This window comes from Pipistrellus hanaki (genome assembly GCF_964339955.1).
Source record: "Pipistrellus hanaki genome assembly, chromosome: 1".
NCBI classification, from domain to species: domain Eukaryota; kingdom Metazoa; phylum Chordata; class Mammalia; order Chiroptera; family Vespertilionidae; genus Pipistrellus; species Pipistrellus hanaki.
Genome location: NC_140503.1, coordinates 181,426,869 through 181,449,083, shown reverse-complemented (window position 1 = coordinate 181,449,083; position 22,215 = coordinate 181,426,869). Strand labels below are relative to the sequence as shown.

Sequence of the window (22,215 nt, the reverse complement as noted above, 5' to 3'; positions counted from 1 at the left end):
ATAATTTGTCTTTGGTGGCAAGATTTAGCAATAGTAATACTCTTTGACATGTAAATGTGTGGGATTTTTTTAACGAATATTTTTAACGAATATTTACCACTTTAAGTTTATTTTTATGGGAGTAAAGTCTGATTTTATTTTATTTTTTCATAAAAAGACATGTCTTGTTAAGTCATTATAAGGTGATCTAACTTTGGATGTGCTTATAGGCCCATGGGACGTGCATGTGCACAGTGATTTGGCAAAGGACCTAGGTTAGTGCTTGTGATGATCACTTCAGATTTTCATACTACTAGTTTCTTTAAGAGTAGTTTGTTAATTTTATTTACTTATTTATGTTTTTTTGTTTTTTTTTGGTAGATGAAAATGAAGTTGAAAGGCCAGAAGAAGAAAATGCCAGGTTAGTGAAATTTCTTCTGGATACTTAACACAGATATTGTGATACAGTGGTTCTGTCAACAAGTTGTTAAAATTATTTCATTGTAATCCTGGGTTTGATTACATTTTGACTAAAGGTTGGAAGACACCGAATCCTTGGGAGTTTATTCCTGTTTCAGGATATAATCTTATACTAGTCTGTTTATTTGCTAGTAGCTGAGGGGAAATAGATTTTAAATACTTTTCAGTAAGGGTTTAAATACTTTTCAGTGTTTAGTAACTTTTTATTCTTTTTTTATTTTTTTAATGTATTTTATTGATTTTTCACAGAGAGGAAGGGAGAGGGATAGATAGTTAGAAACATCGATGAGAGAGAATCATCGACTAGCTGCCTCCCTGCACAACCCCCATTGGGGATGTGCCCGCAACCAAGGCACATGCCCTTGACCGGAATTGAACCTGGGACTTTTCAGTCCGCAGACCGACGCTCTATCCACTGAGCCAAACCGGTTTCGGCAAGTAACTTTTTATTCTTAAGTGGAGTATACAGTATATCCATTAAGACTATTAAGAAAAAACTTAATTTTAAAAATACATAATCTTAAGTTACAATCAATATTTATGATGGTGTAATGCACTTTGGTTATAATTTCAGCATTTTGTATTTAAATGCAAAGTATAATTAATGAACCTGACACAAGAGTAGTTCCCTTTTTTAGGTGACTGGAAAAGTGTAAGTATCATTTATAGAACATGTACAGGGAGCCAGAAACTGAATTCTAAATTTCAGAAAAGCTTCTGTATACAAGTTAGTGGATATGCTGACATTACTCTGACCAGAGGCCTTAGAGTTCTATAATGAATGGGGGAGGGGTGGTTAAAAACAAACGACTTTTAGAGAATATTTGGTTTTAATAAATGGGGGAAATAGTACTTCACAACCACTAGGATGGCTGTAATAAAGACAGCAACAAGGTGTTGGTGAGGATATGGAGAAATTGGTACCCTCATGCACTGATGTTGGGATTGTAAAATGGTGCAGCTACTTTGGGAAACAGACTGGAGTTTCTTAAAAAGATTAAACACAGAGTCATGATATGATTTAGGATTGCCAATCCTTGTTCTATACTTTAAGAGAAATGAAAACATATATCTACGAAAAAACTTGTTAGGTTCTGTTCTGCAGATTTATGTGAAACTACCTTTAACGAGACCTATTCTGCCATACGTCATTTGGTATAAACAAAGTTATGTTCCTAAGCATCTCATAAGAAAGTGGTGTTCAGGAAAGGATGGTATTCGGGCACCTTCTGTACAGGAGTATTCATAGCATTATTCATTGTAGCCAAAAAAATGGAAATAACCAGTGTTCATCAAGTAATGGATAGATAAATGTAGTATATTTATACAGTGGAATACTATTTGACAGTAGAAGGAAATGAATTATTTGTGTGTTGCAAAATGGGTGAACCTTGAAAACATGCTAAGTGAAATAAGCCAGTCACAAAGGACTGCATATTGTATAATTTTATTTATATTAAATCGACAGAATATGTACATTCATAGAGATACAAGTACTTAGTGTTGCCCTGACTGAGTACAGGGCAAAATTGGAGTGATTAATATATACAAGATTTTTTTGGGGGGTGGGGGGGTTGGTGAAAATGTTCTGGGATTAGATACTACACTTGATCTTAGCCAAAAGGCCAAGAAGCGATGTTCTGGGATTAGATAGTTGTTATTGAACTATTCTATAAATATACTAAAAACCATTGAGTTGCGCATTTGAGATGAGTGGATAGTGTGGTGTATGAATTATATCTCAAAGCTGTTATTTGAATACAAGTGAAGGGAGAGACAAAGTAAGAAGTATAAATAGCTTTGGGGATGCTGAAATTAGCCTATTCTTCCTCAAAATTATTCCTTATGTAGAAAGACATTTAAAAAACAAACTACTCATTGCTATATTTGAAATTTTATCACCTGGCTTTTAAATGTATGTATTCAACCTAGTTTCTAATACTAATCTTAGCCATAAGGTGAGGATTTGTGTAATTTATAATTTCGAAAGTAATTAAATATTTCTTTATACCCTGTTTTACAGTTAGTTAAGAAATTAATTGATAACAAGGTCCAGAATCACAACTAAATACACCTTTTTGTAAGCTAATTTTTATTTCATTCATTTTTGTTAATACCAGTTTTTGGTTATAATTCTTGAAGCTTATTTCTGATTAAACATTATTTAATTTTAATTCCACAATACACAGCTCAATTAAATTTATTGGAGAGGTGACTTTTGCCTTGCCTAAGTACTACCAAAAATGTCTTTATATTCCTTAATAAAACTTTATTTGGTGAGCTATTAAATTTATTTAATCTTATGGGAAAGATCTACCCTTCAGATTTTATTTTTCTAGAAAATGTTTATAATTTTATAATGTTTTTAGCATTTTAATGGTGATAGAGAATTAAAACTCCTAAAAGTTTATTGGGGAAGAGAGCAACAAACCAGAGTTCTAGTATCCATGTTGGTACAAAATTGCATTTCCCCAAGTGAGCTGAGTCCTTGTTAGAATTTCCTCCAGCTTCTTTGTGACTGGTTCATTATTAAAACCGATGCTCTTCTTAACCATTTCATTTTACCATCTCCAATTCTCTCATGTTTTATGGCTAACCATATTGTTTTTTGACATAAGTTGAACTTCTTTCTGGCTACCTGGAAGCTTATTTAAGCAGGAGTAAATGTACCAAAGAAATATAGTTGCAGGTTTGTTTTCTTGAGTCAAGTAGTAGAACAGTGAAAATATAACAGATAAACTATAGTTTTTATTTTTCATTCTACTCTATTTGGAGATTGTATTATAAAATGCCAAGGTAGAAAGGTTAAATTGATTTATATAGAAACTGCTTGATACAGAATGAAGTTTAGAAGATAGCAGAAATCTAATGAGGTCTTTGACCTAAGTAATTGTTAGTTGCTTTGTACTTGCATTTCCTTTTCTATAAATGAGGTTAATGGTTAATTCCCACTATGAAAATTATAATTATTAAAAAAAATAAGAAACCAATTAACGCTATAGTACTAGAAGTTGTATTTGATTGTTAATGGCCAAATGTTTGTGATAAGACATTTGTGAAAAAGATATAAGAGAATAAGAGTATTTTACTATTGTGTCAATTTTTTTATAACGGCAAATTCAAGATAACTGGCCTTAAAAAAAAGTTTTTTATTGCATCAAAAGTTATCTGCAGCTATCATTAGTGTCAAATTGGAAAGCAGTCTTAAATGAAGATAAACTTTTTTATCTTAAAATTTATTTTCTATACAACAAGGAACATACTAGTACATCCAATAAAGTGATGAAACAGAAAGCCAGGAAAAAGAATGTATGTTAACTGAATACTAAAAGAGATAATGTGATCATATTACAAATCTGAAAATAGGAAACTTACATAGTCCTTGACAATTACATTTAGTTGTGGCACACACACACACACAGGATGTTTGATAAAAATTTAGGATAAGTATAAATGTGATGCATATTTTTACAATGTAAAAAAACAAACCTTAAATTATATTCCACCATTAAATTGCAAATTTGACACCATTAACAAATTTGGAGGGAGTTCCATTCTATTTCTAATGTTGAGCAAAGCATGAGAAATACAGAGTAGGTAGTTTTTACTAGTGGAGACAATTTTAGGAAACTATCAGGCATAGCTTAAAAATACTATAGAATATCTTATCCGTACTTCTCAGAAGTAATACTGACCACATGCACTTATTTTTGTTGTTTGTAGTGCCAATAATCCTCCATCTGGAAATGAAGATGAAACTGCTGAGAATGGTGTACCTAAACCGGTAACATAAGGATTTGAAATCTCTACTTCTCTGTTTAAAATCTTTATCAATAGTTTTACCTTACTTAGGAATAAAGCCAAAATTCAATATGACTTTCATTATCCTGCTTGATCTGGTTCCCTCTTAACATCACTTACCTCATCTCGTGCCATCAAAAGCATAACGAAGAGAAGTAGTGGCAAGATTTCAGATGAAATAGGGCATGTGCATAGGCTTGATGTTTATTTCAAGGAACTGGTTATAGATCATCTACATAGATTATACCCTGATTTTCAAAGCAGACATTTGAGTCTTAAATCCTAAGTTTGATTGCCATGTTTTGTTTTGTTTTTTTAGCAAAAAGTTTTTTTTGTATAAGTGATAGTATTTGACCTCATTGAAAGTGATGTTTTTTGGGGTGTGTGTGAACATATTATGGGTCCTATTATATGACTATTTTTAACATTTTATTCCCATCCCCATAGTTATTCTACAAATTTGTATCAAAGATTATTTTGCCTAATTTTTCTACTTTTAAAATTGACTATTTTGTGACAAAGCACAAAATAGCCTTTTAGAGCCACAACAAACGCTTGTAATTGACCTTTCTTTTACTTATAGAAACAAAGTATGCCCTCAACCATTTGCATGCAGGGCCTCTTATAGGTGTAAATGAATTCCAGGAATAAGTGAGGTGCTCTCTAACTATTTGGTGCTTTTAAAAAAAATTTTTTTTAATATATTTTATTGATTTTTTTACAGAGAGGAAGAGAGAGGGATAGAGCCAGAAACATCGATGAGAGAGAAACATCGACCAGCTGCCTGCTGCACACTCCCTCTGGGATGTGCCCGCAACCAATGTACATGCCCTTGACCGGAATCGAACCTGGGACCTTTCAGTCCACAGACCGATGCTCTATCCACTGAGCCAAACTGGTTTCGGCTAAAAATTTTTTTAATCTTCACCTAAGGATATTTTTCCCATTGATTTTTTTAGAGCAAGTGGGCGGGGATTTGAGGGGAAGAGAAACATTAAATTGGTTTCTTCTCACACACGCCCTTACTAGGCCAATAAGGACCCTGCTGCCCAGGAATTCGCCCTTGACTGGAAATCACACGCACGAGCTTTAGGTTCTCTGGCCAATGCTCTACCACTGAGCAACATTGGCCAGGGCTGTTTGGTGGTTTTAACCTTGACACTGACTGTTAAAATTGTTTTCCTCTTAACTTTATATATTCTTTTCACCAAGAACTTCTCAAATACTTTTTAATAATTTTATCTTCTCTATATATTAGTAAATTGCGTTAGATTCTTTTTGCAAAAGGAGCAGTTATAAATGATAAAATGATGACGGTAAAAGAGGTTTTCACATTCTTATCCTTTTTACCATGTAAATCATTGAAGTTATAAATGAATTGAAATAAGGATCAGTTCTGTGAGCTTTTAACTTTTTTTTTTTGTAAATCTGTAGCTTAATGCAAAATGGTTATTTTTTTTCATTTATTCATATCAAATATTGAATTGGATTATTGAATGTATTTCATAATTGTTTATGTTGGTATAGAAAGTGACTGAGACTGAAGATGATAGTGATAGTGACAGTGATGATGATGAGGATGATGTCCATGTCACTATAGGAGACATTAAAACGGGAGCACCACAGTATGGGTAAGTTATTTTTAAGTAACAATTGTGTGACTAAATCAAAGATAGTATGCTTTTTCCAAGCCATTAGTGGTTGATTTAATTGAAACACATTGCATCATGTTGTATACCTGAAATTACTATTATTATTTGATTTCAAAGAGGGAGAGGTAGAGATAGAAACGCCTGTGATAAAAGAGAATAATTGATTGGCTGCCTCATGTATGCCCTCTATTGGGGATTAAGCCCTGCAACGTGGGCACAGTATATGTTAGATTTTAATTGCAGCCTATGATAAAAGGAATTTCACCATGACAATATTTCTTTTCTAAAGATAATTAGGTAAAGTTACATGGGAGTAGCAGTATTTTTGATTCCTGAAATTAAAGTTTTTATAAATGAATTGAATACAACAAATTCTTTAGTTGGAATTAGAAAACCTTAATTTGCAGTTTGCATTTGTATTGTTTTGTGATTTTATTACTTATCCAAAGCTGAGTTTAGGTTTTTAATTTTTTTGTCTAGTAAAACAATATCAACAATATTGCTTTTTGATTATCACAGTGTTTTTTAAAATTATTAATTATCCTGTAGACTTTTTTCAGTAAAATTCTGAATCAAGTGAATGACTCATTAAGTATGTATAAAATCTTTCGGAAATATTGGAAGGGAATATATTAAAGTACAGGTTGTGATTTTGTTTTGGTGTTAGCATAATAGTCAAGGTTGTATTCTGTGTTTTTTAGATTGGATGTACAATGTAGTTGTCCATTGGGCACATAAAATATAGTTTATTAACCTGTTAACCGAGCGGGACCTATAAATACGTCAAACATAAACAATATCGGGAACGGATAAGACGTATGAATACGTCCTTGAAATATATGTTGCGCCCCAAGAGGGACGGTATATATTTTTTGTAATCTTTTTTTTTTTTTTTTAATATTTTATTGATTTTTTACAGAGAGGAAGAGGAGGGATAGAGTGTTAGAAATATTGATGAGATGAGAGAGAAACATTGATCAGCTGCCTCTTGCACAGCCCCCACTGGGGATGTGCCGGCAACCAAGGTACATGCCCTTGACCGGAATCGAACCCGGGACCTTTAGGTCCGAAGGCCGACGCTCTATCCTAGGGGTGTCGAACTCAATCAGAGAAGGGGCCAAAATCTAAAATCCAGCCTAAATCGCGGGCCGAATGGTTTACTGAACAGTCATAAACTGACAATGTCATAAACTGACAGCGGAGTGCAGTGATGACAGCGCGGTGCGGGCCACATTGCAACGCCTGGCGGGCTGGATTTGGCCCGCGAGCCTTGTGTTTGACACATGTGCTCTATCCCCTGAGCCAAACCGGTTTCGGCTATTTTTTGTAATCTTTATCATTGTTTGTAACATTTATAATTTTTTAATTCGACGTGTCCATTTTTTTTTTTGTCGGTATTTTCTTTTTTTTGTAATTTTGTATTTTCCTTTGTGCTTTATATATAAATAAACGAAAATATATATATATTTCATTTATCTTCATTAAGTATAATAAAAAAAATAATATGAAATTATGTCCTCCGGGCGTGACGTACTGACACGTACTAGTGAAAGAGTACGCGCCCGTTACAGGTTGCGTCATTAAAAAGGGAACTCCCCGGTTAACAGGTTAAGCAGCCTTATCTGGAATCAACCAATATATATATACAATACACATCAGTACATTTGAAGATGTGTGGGCAAAAGTAGGTTAATAATGATGATGCTGATGAGGATATAATTAGTAATAAATAATAATATAAAAATACATTGTTTACTATATTCACAACTGTAAATCTACTTTTCCCACCCCTACATTTTATCTCTTCAGTAGAGCCTTTGTTTGCAAAAGTTTTTTATTTCAGAAACTCACTTTATTGTTCAGATTATTACAATTGTTCCTCTTTCCCCCCCATAGTTCCTCTTTTCCCTCTCCACCTGGTTCCCATCCCACCCTCTTCCCTTACCTCCCCTCCACCACTGTCCTCATCCATAGTTGTACGATTTTCGTCCAGTCCCTTCCCGCACCCCCCACATCATTTTCCCCCTGAGATTTGTCAGTCTACTCCCTTTCTATGCCCCTGATTCTATTATGTTCACCAGTTTATTCTGTACATCAGATTTTTGATTCACTTGTTGATAGATATGTATTTGTTGTTCATAATTTATATCTTTACCTTTTTCTTCTTCTTCTCCGTAAAGAATACCTTTCAGCATTCATATAATACTGGTTTGGTGTTGATGAACTCCTTTAACTTTTTCTTATTTTTGAAGCTCTTTAGCTGACCTTCAATTCTGAATGTCAGTTTGGCTGGGTAGAGTACTCTTGGTTGTAGGCTGTTGCTAATCATCACTTTGATTATTTCTTGCCACTCCCATCTGGCCTGCATAGTTTCTGTTGAGAAATCAGCTGACAATCATATGGGTGCTCCCTTGTAGGTAATTAACTGTTTTTCTCTTGCTGCTTTTAATATTCTCTCTCTGTCTTTTCTCTTGGCATTTTAATTATGATGTGTCATGGTGTGGTCCTTTTTGGATTCCTTTTGTTTGGGGTTCTTTGTGCTTCCTGGACTTGTAAGTTTATTTCTTTCACCAGGTGGGGGAAGTTTTCAGTCATTTCTTCCAATAGGTTTTCAGTATTTTGATCTCTCTTCTTCTGGCACCCCCATAATTCTGATGCTGGTACACTTGAAGTTGTCCCAGAGGCTTCTTACACTGTTTTCAAATTTTTGGATTATTTTTTCTTTTAGCTTTTTCAGTTGAGTGATTTTTGCTTCTTTGTATTTCAAATCTTTGACTTGATTCTTGAGTTCCTCTAGTTTGCTGTTGGGTATCTCTATAATATTTTTTATTTCAGTCAGTGTATGTTTAATTTCTGGTTGGTCCTTTTCCATATCCTCGAGGTCTCTCTGATATCCTCGAGGGTCTCGCTAAATTTATTGGCCTTGTCTAGGAAATTCTTGAAAAACCTTATAACCATGGTTTTGAACTCTATCTCCAGTTCTTTATTTTCCTCCATTTCTTTCATTTGTGATCTGTTTCTTTGTCTCCGCATTTTCATTGCTTCCCTGAGTTGGTAGAGTAGCTTTTTGTGCTAGGTGTCCTATATGGGCCAGTCCCTAGTTACCTGAGGTGGACACTTGTTGCACCTCTTTGTGGACTGTGTGTACAGCCTTGTTGTAATTAAGTCTTGATTGTTGTTGGTATCAGTGGGAGGATTTGACTTCCAGGCCAATTGGCTGTGAGGATTAGCTGTGTTTATGCCAGGTGACAGCCTTATTTGATTAGGCTTGCAAAATTGCAGAAGCCTCTGTGCTCAGCTTGGATGGGGCAGAGTTTCAGGGTACAGCCTACAGCCTTGGCTTCCTGTCAGCCCTGCCCTATGGCTGCATGCACCTCTGAGAGAAAGGTGCCCTCACGTTTTTCCCGCTGCCAGACGGTTTAGTCTCTCCCCCAATGAATCTGGATTCCCAGATTCAAACCAGGAACTGGGGTTCACAGCAGTCAGAACTGGGGTTCAGTGCAGTCCGGAGCTTTTGTCTCCTTCCTGCTAGGACAATCCAGTGGCACAGTCAACAGTCCGTCCTCTGTGCTCATTCATGTGCGTGCCTCCGGAGCTTTGCCTTTCGCCGCTCCCCTGAGTTTCCGCCTTACAGCAGCCCAGATTCTCCCCATATGAGCCTGGGTCCCTAGGGTCTTTCCTGGAACTGGGGTTCAGTGCATTCGGAACTGGGGTTCAGCCCAGTCTGAGCTTTTATCTCCTTCCCACTAGAGAACGCCAGCCAGGCACTAAGCCGCCCTGTCCTCTCCAGCTCCATCCTGTCTGCGTGCGCCTGTGTCTCTGTACCTCAGTCTTTTACAGTTCCTCTGATTTTCCTTGTGGTTTTCTCTTTCCTTCTACCCTGTTTCCCCGAAAATAAGACAGTGTCTTATATTAATTTTTGCTCCCAAAGATGAGCTAGATCTTATTTTCAGGGGATGTCTTATTTTTCCATGAAAAAGAATACGGTACACATTTATTGTTAAATGAAAATAAAGGAAATTTATTACCTGTATACGGTACGGTAGTACGGTAGTTGTCAACACAAACCAGACAAACTGTGAATCCTACAGTATCAAGAATTTATTCATTTATTCAATGACAATCATCTTCTGGAACATCATCATAACAATCCAATTCCTGAATTTCCTGGTGAATTTCTTGTGACTCCTTTTCTTTCAGAATCAGTGGGCCAAATCTCTCATGTTTAGCAATAGCACTGTCTTTAAATGAGTACTTCTTGTCAAGGTAGCCTGCTGGCAGTGCATTTGCAATGCAACTGTCAGTGATTTTCTCCCATGAATTCTTCACCCAAGTCACAACTTCTTGCAGTTTAGGTTTCACAAAGTTTCTGAGTCAGAGCTTGTGGGGGAGGGGGCACTTACTTTTGGTGGGGTGCCTTATATTTCACTCAAAAGGAAACCTGTAAGTAGGTCTTATTTTCGGAGGATGTCTTATTTTCGGGGAAACACGGTAGTTGTAGAATTTCCAGTCAGTCAGCTTTCCTGTGGTTCTGGATAATGTCTGTTTTGTCTTTTAGTTGTATTTTTGAAAATTGTTGTTTGAGTCTGCAGTTTAGGTTTTTACCCATGCTGCCATCTTGGTTTCTCCTCTCCATGGGTATTTGAAAGAGGATTTATCAACAAGAGAAGGTGCAGGAAGGAGTAAAGGGAGGTCACTGTATTTGGGAATAAGGTAGAGAAATTTTATTCTTGCAGATTGCTGTGTATGTTGCATCAACTAGGAGATGAGGAATGAGGAAAAAGCATATAAACTATTTTCTTCCCAGCCAAATTTTCTGTGAAGTGTGCTATAGTGGGATATTGAGTTAGTGGCAGGTAGGTTTCTGAGATGGGAAAACAAGTCAGACTTTTAAATAATATTTTTATCTTTTATTGAGGAAATGACAGACTCTGAAATTAGTTTAAAACATTTTCTAAAATGTGAGAGTCATTGTCAGTTTATTCAGTTACTATGTGATTGTATAATTTGTATAATTAAATGTATTGCTATTTCTGTTTAAGTTTCTCAGGATAATTTTTATTTTGGTTTTAGGAGTTATGGTACAGCACCTGTAAATCTTAACATCAAGACAGGAGGAAGAGTTTATGGATCTACAGGTAAACTTTTTATTTGCAGCTGTATCAATAGGAAAATAAGACATATATCTGAGTAGGTGATAGGTTGTAATAGGTCAATTAAAAATGCCAGTTTTGACCATATAGCATAGGTTAGGTAATAAATATTTTAGGCTATATGGGCCATATAGGATTCCTGCCAGATGTTTTGCTTGTTTATTTAACTTGTTTGTGATACAATTATTTAAAAGGTAAAAGCATTTCTTATCTCACAGACTGTACAAAAAGTGATATAAAACATGCAAGTTAGCAATTTCATAGTGGTACAGGAATTCCTTATTGTAAAGAACAAGTCCCTAATCTCTTTATCCATTTTATGTTATATTGTAGCTATACCATAAAGTTTAACTTTTATTTACCAGTATGGTAAACATTACTCCAGTGCTTTGTTTTGGAACCTTAGCCATATTGAGTGCTAGTAAAAAGGTGTCAGTATATCTCTTAGCCTCTTGCTAATGTAGCTTCTTCACCATTTTGTAATTTTATAAAATAGGATCAAAAGTCAAAGGAGTAGACCTTGATGCACCTGGAAGCATTAATGGAGTTCCACTCTCGGAGGTAGATTTGGATTCTTTTGAAGATAAACCATGGCGTAAACCTGGTAAGTTTATGGTGGATTATATCGGTTTCAAAAGATTTATAGTATAAACAGTCATTAGAAAGTATTTTTCAATATCAATTTAGGATATTATTGTTTTAATGTAATTTTTGTAGTCGAGCTCAGGTGAATAATAATGAATTAATGTAATAATCAATTAATCATTAATAATGAATTTATTAAATCTTGCTGTGAGCCTAGCATTATAGTAAAGTAGACTTGCATATTTTATTATAATGCATTTCTAAAGGAAATAATTCTGAGAAAAAGTTCTTAAAATTCTGTTGCTTTATGGTAATTGGGAGAGCTGGTAAAATTAGAGTGATAAGACTAATAGAACTCTATATTTTACAGATTATTAAATTTTATATGCTGCAAAACAATAGACTTGAAACATTTGTATACTAAAAGTGTGTTTTATCTTTAGGTGCTGATCTTTCTGATTATTTTAATTATGGGTTTAATGAAGATACCTGGAAAGCTTACTGTGAAAAACAAAAGAGGATACGAATGGGACTTGAAGTTATACCAGTTACCTCTACTACAAATAAAATTACGGTAATTAATAAAATGTTCCAAAATACCCCACCATTTTCTACTATTTCAATATTACTTCTAAATAAATCTTTTTCCTTTAAATGTGGTTAAAAGCCATACGATAGTTTAAAAATTCTGTTGTTGTTACCATGTTGGGTTTTTCCCCTTTCAGTTTCATATTAATGATTTTCTGATTATCTTTGTTTAAGTCTCAGATTAGCCACAGCTAGTTTGTCTTTATATGGCCTATCAATTAAAGATTATGTGGTATCTTAATGGGGAATATGCAATTTAACTTAGGCCGAAGACTGTACTATGGAAGGTACACCAGGTGCAGAGATCCAAGATGGCAGATTCAGTCTTTTTAAGGTGAATTTTAGTAAATTGTCCTTGATTGCTCTCATTATTTTGTTCTTGAGTCTGCTTCCATACCACTACTTAAGGACAATAATAAAGTGGAATAACTCCTTTTTCCCAAACCTTCAGCTTCTTGGTGACTTACAAAGTTGCTGATGTTTTATTTCCACTTTTGCAAGCATTTGAATTAGTATATGTTTGTAGGAGATTTTAGTTCACACCAGTAGGTTAAGCTCATTGTGGATCACACTATAATCTTTATCAGATTTAGGGATTTATTTTACCTAATTTTATTTTTAAAAATGGTAAGGAAGATGGCTTATTATCAGCTTGACAACCGAAATTATTGGTGTAAAGATAGATCAGGAATCTTCCTTATTCTTTGAGAGTCTCTTAAGAGATAAAATAGGATTAAATAGGATAAAACCATTAACTTTTAAATTAATACTAAAAGAGGAGTAGGTTTAGTGAGGGACTTGCATGCTGATACTATTACCACTTGGGTGTCAGGTCTTGACTTTTGGCTTCTTCATTTCATATAATCACAGACCTAATCCAAAGAATAATATATTTTCATACTTCTGCAATACATAGCAACCTACTCTTCTCAAAACCTGTTTGTGTACTGCTTTCTTGACCTTAATTCTTAATTATTGATACTTGTATTGAATGACACTGGGATGAAGATTGGGAGTGGCTTTTAGATTGATTTGTATATTTAGGGAAATTTTTGGACAGGAACTTTTTTGTGCTTTTGGGACTGCAGCTCTGTCCACTGAAATAGAGCCTTATACATGTGCTGTATCCACAGATGTAGCTACTCTGCTGGAACACAGTTCTGTGTAGAGAATTTAACTTGTAATTTACATTCTATTTTGGGTATTTGCTGCTTGTTCTGTGGTTACTATTTTGAAAGTGTGTGATGCTGTTTTTCATACTTTAAGTGGTCATCAGGTTCTTTTTGGTGATATCTGCTTATTTAGACATTTATCTATAATAATAAAAGCGTGATATGCTAATTAGACTGGACAACCTTCCTGATGAAGCCGGGGCTATGAGGGAAGCAGGTGTCTGCAGGCAGGGGAAGGAAGGCCTACTCTTTCATGCATCAGGCCTCTAATTGTTATATATGATTACTGTGAATAGATAAAACAGTTGTTTTGATGATGAAATAGTTCATTTGCAGTATTGCTTTGTATTTTCTTCTAACAGAAATGAGAAGTTCCTTTGTAAACTGCCAGCTTCTATATACTTGGTCTTTTTGCAGTGAACTTCATAAACTAAAAAATAAAAAAGAAACTCCTAGGGACTGGTCTCATATTGAAGGTAGCCATTGTGAGTGAGTTTTTTAATATTCATACTGTTCATTGAAAAATTATTTTTGAAGTTTCTTTAGGTTATATGAGAGGAAGTCATTGTTTCATTCTGATTTATTAGATTCTGAATTAATAAGGGCATGAATTTGATCGGTGTAGTCTAAGGACTTTTCCTGTCTCAATAATGTGGTTAAATATCACCTATTAAAAATCAATAGGTTATGTATTTTAATATATGTGGCACACATTTTTTTCTTTATGTATATTGAGGTTTTTAGGATATGTTTAATTGATAATGGTCAATCTGCAACTAATGGTGTGTGGGAGTGTTTGGCATTTTAGGCTATAATTTGATTTACATTCAATTTCAGAAAAGTTTCTGTCACATTAAGTTTAAGAAATATCCTTGTTCAGATTTCTGTGGGATTCTTCTCTTTTATTATCTATTCTGAAACTATAGAGTATAAAAAATTTAAGATATAATTGGTATTTCAAATATGCAGGGACAAATTTCTTACATATTTAGTGCTAAAATGTATATTAGACAAAATGCTATAGAAATTGGAGAAATGAGAGTTAGAAAGTATTGTACTTTGGGATTAGAAATTGCATTGGTTTATTCTATTTCTGGTGTGTGTTTGTGTGTCTGTGGGTGTGTATGTTTTAAGATTAAAGTCTGCTTTAATGGTAGAGAAATATATGCAATCTTAAAGCCTTGAGAGTATGGAGAAGAGAAGAAAACATTGGAGATTTAGGAAATGGCTTGGACAAAGAAACGTCTTAAATGAGTAGAATTAAATGAGAGAATTATTTAAATAATTAGTATTATTGGATCAGAGAATTCTTTTTGGAAAGGAGAAGAGAGATCGGTTTGTGGAATGTGGTTGAATTCTAGAAAGCCTAGAAACAAAGACTATGAGTTAGAGAAGTTACAGCCTATTGTGAACAGGAGAGTGATTTAATAAGTTAAACTATTCTGACCTCATTTTGTATTGTGTTTGGATAAAGAAAGTCCAAGCTCTGACCCATTTATCTACCATTTGAACTGGAATTATTAGGATTGGTGAGCAAGAGAAGAAAAATACCTTCCCCAACTTTCCTGTTATATGAGCATTTCCAGTGTATCTAGCATTGTGTTAGATGTTACAGAAAGAGTTTCTATGTTCAAGGAGCTCATGATGAGTGCCATGCACATAAGGGGCTCATGATTTGAGTGAATGAAGTGTCCGTATGTAGAAGTCACGATATATTGTGACAAATGTTATGTTGATGGCTTTGACAAAGTACAGTAGGGAGTTCAGAGGAGAGAGTGAGTTATCCTACATTGTGAAGTCAAGCAAGATAAGAGAGGTCATAATTGAAAGATGAGAGTTTTTATTAGGAGAGAAGGAATATAGAACATTATTCTCAGAGAGCAGCATGAACAAAACCAGATAGTGCATGAAAGGACAATGGAGGAGGGTGAGAGAAACTCTAGAATAGCCTGAAAATGGTAGAATTAGGGCCATGATGAGAAAGACCTTAATCTTAAACTAGCCTACCAGACATTTGTGTAAGGGATAGGAAGCTATTTGAAAATTCTTGAGTAGAATAGCATGGGCAAATCTGGTTGGTTTATACAAAGAGAAAGAGAGAGAGAGAGAGAGGGAGGGAGGGAGGGAGGGAGGGAGGGAGGGAGGGAGAGAGAGAAATGGCGAGAGAGAGAGAGAGAGAGAGAGAGAGAGAGAGAGAGAGAGAGAGAGAGAGAGAGAGAGAAATGGCGAGAGAGAGAGAGAGAGAGAGAGAGAGAGAGAGAGCGCGAGCGAGCGTGTGCGAGAGCGAGAAAGAAAGAAAGAGAAAGAAAGAAAGAAAGAAAGAAAGAAAGAAAGAAAGAAAGAAAGAAATGGCTCCAGAGTAAGTTTTATACTGTAAGGCGGAGAGAAGGGAGTCAGAAACCAGGTAGGAAATTGTAATAGTACTGTGAGAACGGAATGAACTAGGACCCAAACTTAATTCTGCTGAATAGACAAAGCAACAGATTGAGGAATCTTTAAATTTTTTTTAACTTTTCATTAAGTAAATTTTCAAACATACTAACAAGATGAGAGAAATATTACAAATAACCCTCCATGTGTTTACTAAAGTGCTTCATGATGATAAACATTTGACATTCATTAAAGTCTTTTATATACTTCACAAATAGGTTTTATTGTTTTGGTTTTGTTAGTAAAACTGATGAAGATGAAGTTTAATAAGTATAAAAATAGTCAATTGACAAAAAAAATTGTGTAATTATATAATTTGGAGCAAGGGGCAAGAGAGGAGTGACTGGTGGGTAACATGTATGTGTAAGAAAAAATTGAACACATCCTTCTCTTAAAATATTTTATGTCCATGAGTGTACATACATAATTTTTCTCTATGAAAGTATTTAAGGGCTTTTTCACCATTATTCTCAAATTGCATAACTTTGTGTCTTGGTCTATTATCATCTGTTGTTCCAGGCATTCATTTGTACCCTCTTAATCTGGAATATTCTGGAACATACCCTTCACTTCTGGAATATTCTCTTCTATTATTTTTTAAGTTTCTTTCTACTTCTGCCTTCTGGACCCCCTGTTCAAATATTAGACCTCTTATGTTGGTCTTTTCATTTTTTATCTTTTCTCCCTTATATCTGTCTTCCATATTTTGGGAGATACTTTTAGCCTTATAACCCTAATATGTGCTTTTTCATTTCTGCTGTTATACTGTTAACTAGAGTCCTGAAGCCCAAAATTCGTGCAAGGGCTTAGCCCCTGCCCGCCATGGCTTTGTCCAAAAGGATGTCCGGTTTAATTAGCATATTGCACTTTTATTACTATAGCCAAGAAGATTGTCTTCAATTTTAACTGTAGCATCCTGTTTTTGTTCCTGCATGTAGTGATGCAATATTTATTCCCCCCTTTGTCTTTCAAAATAATATTAATGATAGGTTTATTTTCCCTGCATACTGTTTTCTTAAAGTAGATTTTTTTTTTATTTCTCACCTGAGGATATGACTTTATTGATTTTAGAAAGAGAGGGAGGGAGGGAGGGAGGGAGGGAGGGAGGGAGGGAGGGAGAGAGAGAGAGAGAGAGAGAGAGAGAGAGAGAGAGAGAGAGAAACACTGATCTGAGAAATATTGATTGGTTACCTTCCCTGTGCATCCTGATAAGGGATGGAACCTGAAACCTAATTTTGTCCTCTCTGGGAATGAAACTCACAACCTGGACATGAAACCCACAACCTGGATGACACTCAACTAACTGAACCAACCATCTGGACAGGGCTTCAAGTTTATGTTTTAAGTTGATTTTTAGCTTTTGACTTTTCTCAAATGTTTCTTGAACCTTGGCCATTCAGCCATGAGAGAGTTGACCACCAAAAAAGTGGTTGGAAGCTCTGTGCATATTAATATAACTTGTGATTGTAGGCCTTATTTTAGGGTAATGATGGGCATTGTACAGCCCTCAGGGCGTATAAGGCCTGATAAGTCATTTGGTTTAGTTCTGACAACATTAGGGGTGAGTTAATGAAAAGTTTAACCAAATATAGCAGTCTAATTTTTAAGTTGATAATTTTGTATGGCCCAAGAATGATGTAATAAATATTCAGAAGGCCCTTGACAGAAAAAAGGTTCCCCACCCCTGTAGTAGGGCCAAGTTTTTCTCTCAGCCCCTGATGTCAGTATCTAGGTGGTTTTACTTTTTCTTTTTTTGTGGTAATCTCATTTTTTCAGAGAAGAAATTCCAGTATTCTACCCAGAGGATTTACACTTGGGTAAAATTCCTGAACCTTTTGGGTTCCTGCCATGAAAATTAATTGTCTTTGCTTTGTCATTGCTTATATAGGATTCAGTTTTCTTTCAGTCTGCTAAATAAGTTACTGTTTTTTCATCCGCTCTCAGAAGTCCTAAGTTTTGTTGCTCTCTCAATCTTTTTGTTCTTGTGGGTTGAAACAAAATTACGATAATTAAGTTATGTGGTTCCTTCCCTTCCCCTTACCTCCCTTCTTTCCTTCCTTCCTTCACTCAGCCTCTGCTCCTCTTTCCCTCCTTCTGGATATTGCCATACTGTTGTCTGTGTGCATATGCTATGCTATATGTTCTTTGGCTAATATCTTCACCTTCATTTATCTAGTCCCTTCTATTCCCCTTCCCTCTGATTGCTTTCAGTCTGTTTTCATGTATCCATGCCTCTGACTCTATCTTGTTTATCAGTTTATTTTGTTTATTAGATTCCACAAATACCACAGATGGTATTTGTCTTTCTCTGTCTGGCTTATTTCGCTTAGTATAATAATTTCCAGGTACATCTGTGCTGTTGAAAAAGGTAAGACTTCCTTCTTTTTTGCAGCTACATAGTATTCCCTTGTATAAACTTACCACAACTTTTTTTATCCATTCCTCTGTTGATGGGCATTTGGGCACTTTCCAGATCTTGACTATTATAAACCAGAGGCCTGGTGCACAAAATTTGTGCACGGGGTGGGGGTGGGGGGATGTCCCTCAGTCCAGCCTGCAACCACTCCAATCAGGAACCCCTCAAGGGATGTCCGACTGTCTTCCGGGATCATGCCTACACAGGCAGTCGGACATCCCTCTCACAATCTAGGACTGCTGGCTCCCGACTGCTCACCTGCATGCCTTTCTGATTGCCCCTAACTGCTTCCCTGCCAGCTTGATTGCCCCTAACTGCCCTTTCCTGGATGCCTGGTCCCCCCCAACTGCTCTCCCCTGCAGACCTTGGTCCCCTCAAACTGCCCTACCCTGCAGGCCCAATATCCCCCAACTTCCCTACTTGGCAACCAGGTCACCTCTAACTGCCCTTCCCTGAAGGTTTGATTGCCCCCAACTGCCTTCTCTTGCAGGCTTGGTGCCTACCAACTGCCCTCCCCTGCAGGCATGATTGCCTACAACTGCTGCTGCCTGCTGGCCTGATCCCTCCCAACTGCCCTCCCCTGCTGGCCATCTTGTGTGTGTTGGAGTGATGCTCAATTTGCATATTACTGTTTTATTAGATAGGATAACACTGCTATGAACAGACACGTATATATTCTTTCTGACTGGTATTTCCCAGAAGTGGTATCACTGGGTCAAAAGGCAATTTCATTTTTAATTTTTTAAGGAAACTCTATACTGTTTTCTACAGTGGCTGCACTAGTCTGCATTCCCACCAAAAATGTAAGAGGGTTCCCTTTTCTCTATGCTCTTGCCAGTACTTGTTTGCTGATTTATGATGGTAGCCATTCTGGCATGTATGAAGTGATAGGTTATTGTGATTTTAATTTGCATTTCTTTGATAATTAGTGACATTGAACATTTTTTTCATATACTTATTTCCATCTGTATGGAGAAGTATTTATTCAGGTCCTTTGCCCATTTTTAATTGCTTATCTTCCTGGTGTTCAGTTTTAAGTTCTTTGTATATTTTAGAAATTAACCCTTAATCAGATGTTGCATTGCCTTTTTTTCTTTATACCATTGTTCTCTATCTTTTTCTTAAAGCAGACCCTTTTACATTTCTTGCAATGATGGTTTGGTGATCATGAACTCATTTATTAGTGTTTTTTTTTTTTTAATGTCTGGGAAGCTCTTTATTTCAAATTTTAAATGATAGCTTTTTGGATAGAGTAGTTTTGGATGCAGGTCCTTGTTTTTCATTGGTTTGAATACTTCATGCTAATCTCATCTGGCCTGAAGTTTTTCTTGAGAAATCAGCTGCCAGCCTTATGGGAACTCACTTGTAGATAATTAACTATCCCTCTTGCTGCCTTTAAGATTCTCTCTTTGTCTTTAACCTTTGCCATTTTAATTATGATATATATATGTCTTGGTATGGGTCTCTTTGGGTTCATCTTGATTGGGATTCTGTGTGTTTCCTGAACTTGTGTGACTTTTTGCCTCACCAAGGTAGAGAAGTTTTCTGTCATTTCTTCAAACATGTTATCTGTCCCTTGCTCACTTCTCTTTCTGGCACCCTTTTGATGCTAATGTTTTTATATTTCATGTTGTCCTAACTTGCCCTTAAACTATCCTTACTCTAATTAATTATTTTTCTTTTTTCTGCTGTTTGAATGTTTGTTTTCTATCTTGTCTTCTAAATTGCTAATTCATTCCTCTGCTTCATCCAACTACTTTATTCCTTTCAGTATGCTCCTTTTTTTTTTTTTTTTTTTTTTTTTGCCACTTGGGTGTCATTTCAGGAAAATATCTATTTAGTTCTTTGGTCTAGTTTTTAATCATATTTTTTAAAATCCTCACCTGAGGACATGCTTAGAGAGAGGAAGAGGGGTAGAGAGAAAGAGAGGACATCAGTTACCTTCCATGCATATCCTGACCAGGGATCCAACCTGCAAATCAAGTATGTGCCATGACTGGGAATCTTTTTGTGCAGAGGATGATGCTCAACCATTCCAGCTGGGCCCTTGCAGTGTATTCTTGATGTCATTTTTCATTTCTGACTGGTTATTTTTTATTGTTTGTATATCCTTTTTCAAGTGTTGTAGTTTTCACTAAGTTTTTTTTTGAACATACTTATAATCATTACTTTAAGCTCTGTATCTGATAAATTTCTTGCCTCCATTTCATTTACCTCTTTTTTTTTTTTTTTTTTTTTTTGAGATTCCTCCTGTTCTTTCAATTGGGGCCTGTTTCTTTGTCTCCCCATATGACTGTCTCTCTTTGTTTGTTTCTATGATTGAACCACTATTACTCCCCATCTTCATGGTGTGGCCTTAATTTTAGTAGGTGTCCTTTGGGACCCAGCGGTACAGTCTCCTTGATCTCCTGAGCTGTGTGCTATGTGGGCTCTCTTTTTGTAATTGGGCCTTGATTGCTGTTGGCTTGTTCATTGTTGGAATCTACCCTCAGGCTGCCTGACTATGAGGCTGAACCCCAGCCACAGCGTGCACCATGCTGTACAGGTGTAGTCTCTTGGTGGTTTCTTCTGCCAGTCTTTCATTATAAGTCTCCTTTTCAGATAGGCTTTAGTTGGTAATTCAAGATGATTGTTTCCCTATTTAGTTTTTATTTCCACTTAGTTCTGAGTGGAGGTATGAGCGAGATTCACCTACTCTGTTGCCATCTTGAAACCTTTGCATTGGGCCTCTAGTTTTGTTTATAATGTAAAACTTTTATAAATAATATTATCTAGGGCAAGTGAAGGAAATTTCAAAAAATAATTTAAATTTTGGTCCAGTGGTAGAATAATTTAGGTAAATATTTAACTTCTCAAGGTTACAGACTTTAGCCAACTTTTGTTTGGATATGTAAGCTCTGACATGAATTTGTTTTTAGAAAATCAGTCATGGTATCTTACAATCATATGGTAAAATATTAGATCATGTGAAAAAATAGTAGGTTCTGATTAAACAAATTTTGAGTGTGCATAATCCTGAGTGCAGTCCTAAAGACAAGCAAGTAGATAATGATAATTGAAGTAGATTAGGAGGGTTGCCAAAATGGTGGTTTTCAGAATTGTTTAATAGAAGAAATGTACTATGAAGAAATTAAAAAGAAAAGAAAACTGAGGAAACACAAGCAATTTTTACATGTTTTAAAATGTATCTTTCTGCTACATTTTCTTACTGTTCTTTTTACTTATGCTCTCTTCCCTTTTCTTTTTTTGCTTTTCCAACCCTTTCTCCTCCCCCACTCCAATTTTTAATTGAGCATCAACTGTGCCAGGAAGTATCTCATGTTGGGTACTGAGGGGAGGTAGAACATTTTAGGCATACATAGATCCTGTATCTTAGAGTTTATCTGACTTCATAGGTAATTTAGGTATTAATTAGGTAATGCCAAAAATTATTGAGTTGTAAACTCTGTGTCCTTTGAAAAACTTTGAAGAACTGCCATTTAAGCTGAGTCCCCAAGTTAGTCAAATGACATATAATATATTAAGCACTTATTTCATGCATGGCATTGTTTTGCAGTACTTGGGATATAGATTTGAACTGAACGTCGTCCATGTTTTCAAAGATTCTATGTTGAAGTGTCAGCTAACAGACTATAACCATACAACAGTAAATAATTCAACTTCAGATAACGATACTAATGAGAAATTCTATGAAGAAAATACAAAATATAGTAGGTAAGAGATTATTAGGAATGATTGGAGAAGGCCACGCCAAGGAGACATTTGAACAATAGTTGAATGATTAGAAAGAGATAATCCATGAGACAGACTGGGGAGTGAATATTCCAAGTAAAAAGAATATCTAGTGCAAAAGCTGTTACAAAGAAGAATTTATATACTAAAAAATTTTAAAAGGCCATTATGACTAGACATAGTAAAGATAAGTTGGGCAGGAATTGAGGAAAAGAAGATGGAGAGGT

The 22,215-nt window shown here is 35.6% G+C and overlaps 1 protein-coding gene across 4 annotated transcripts in view; it reads left to right on the top strand.

Moving 5' to 3' along the window:
- Positions 1 to 22,215, top strand: part of FIP1L1 (factor interacting with PAPOLA and CPSF1) — a 63,895-nt gene that overhangs the window by 1,310 nt on the left and 40,370 nt on the right. For 2 of the 4 annotated variants that reach the window (XM_084900037.1, XM_084900038.1), the window contains exons 2-8: positions 210 to 254; positions 361 to 400; positions 4,183 to 4,243; positions 5,788 to 5,891; positions 10,986 to 11,050; positions 11,562 to 11,669; positions 12,094 to 12,224. In XM_084900037.1, the coding sequence (XP_084756163.1) occupies positions 210 to 254; positions 361 to 400; positions 4,183 to 4,243; positions 5,788 to 5,891; positions 10,986 to 11,050; positions 11,562 to 11,669; positions 12,094 to 12,224 (554 nt within the window). The remainder of the gene's footprint in view (positions 1 to 209; positions 255 to 360; positions 401 to 4,182; positions 4,244 to 5,787; positions 5,892 to 10,985; positions 11,051 to 11,561; positions 11,670 to 12,093; positions 12,225 to 22,215) is intronic. The other 2 variants (XM_084900040.1, XM_084900039.1) reach the window with 1 other exon arrangement.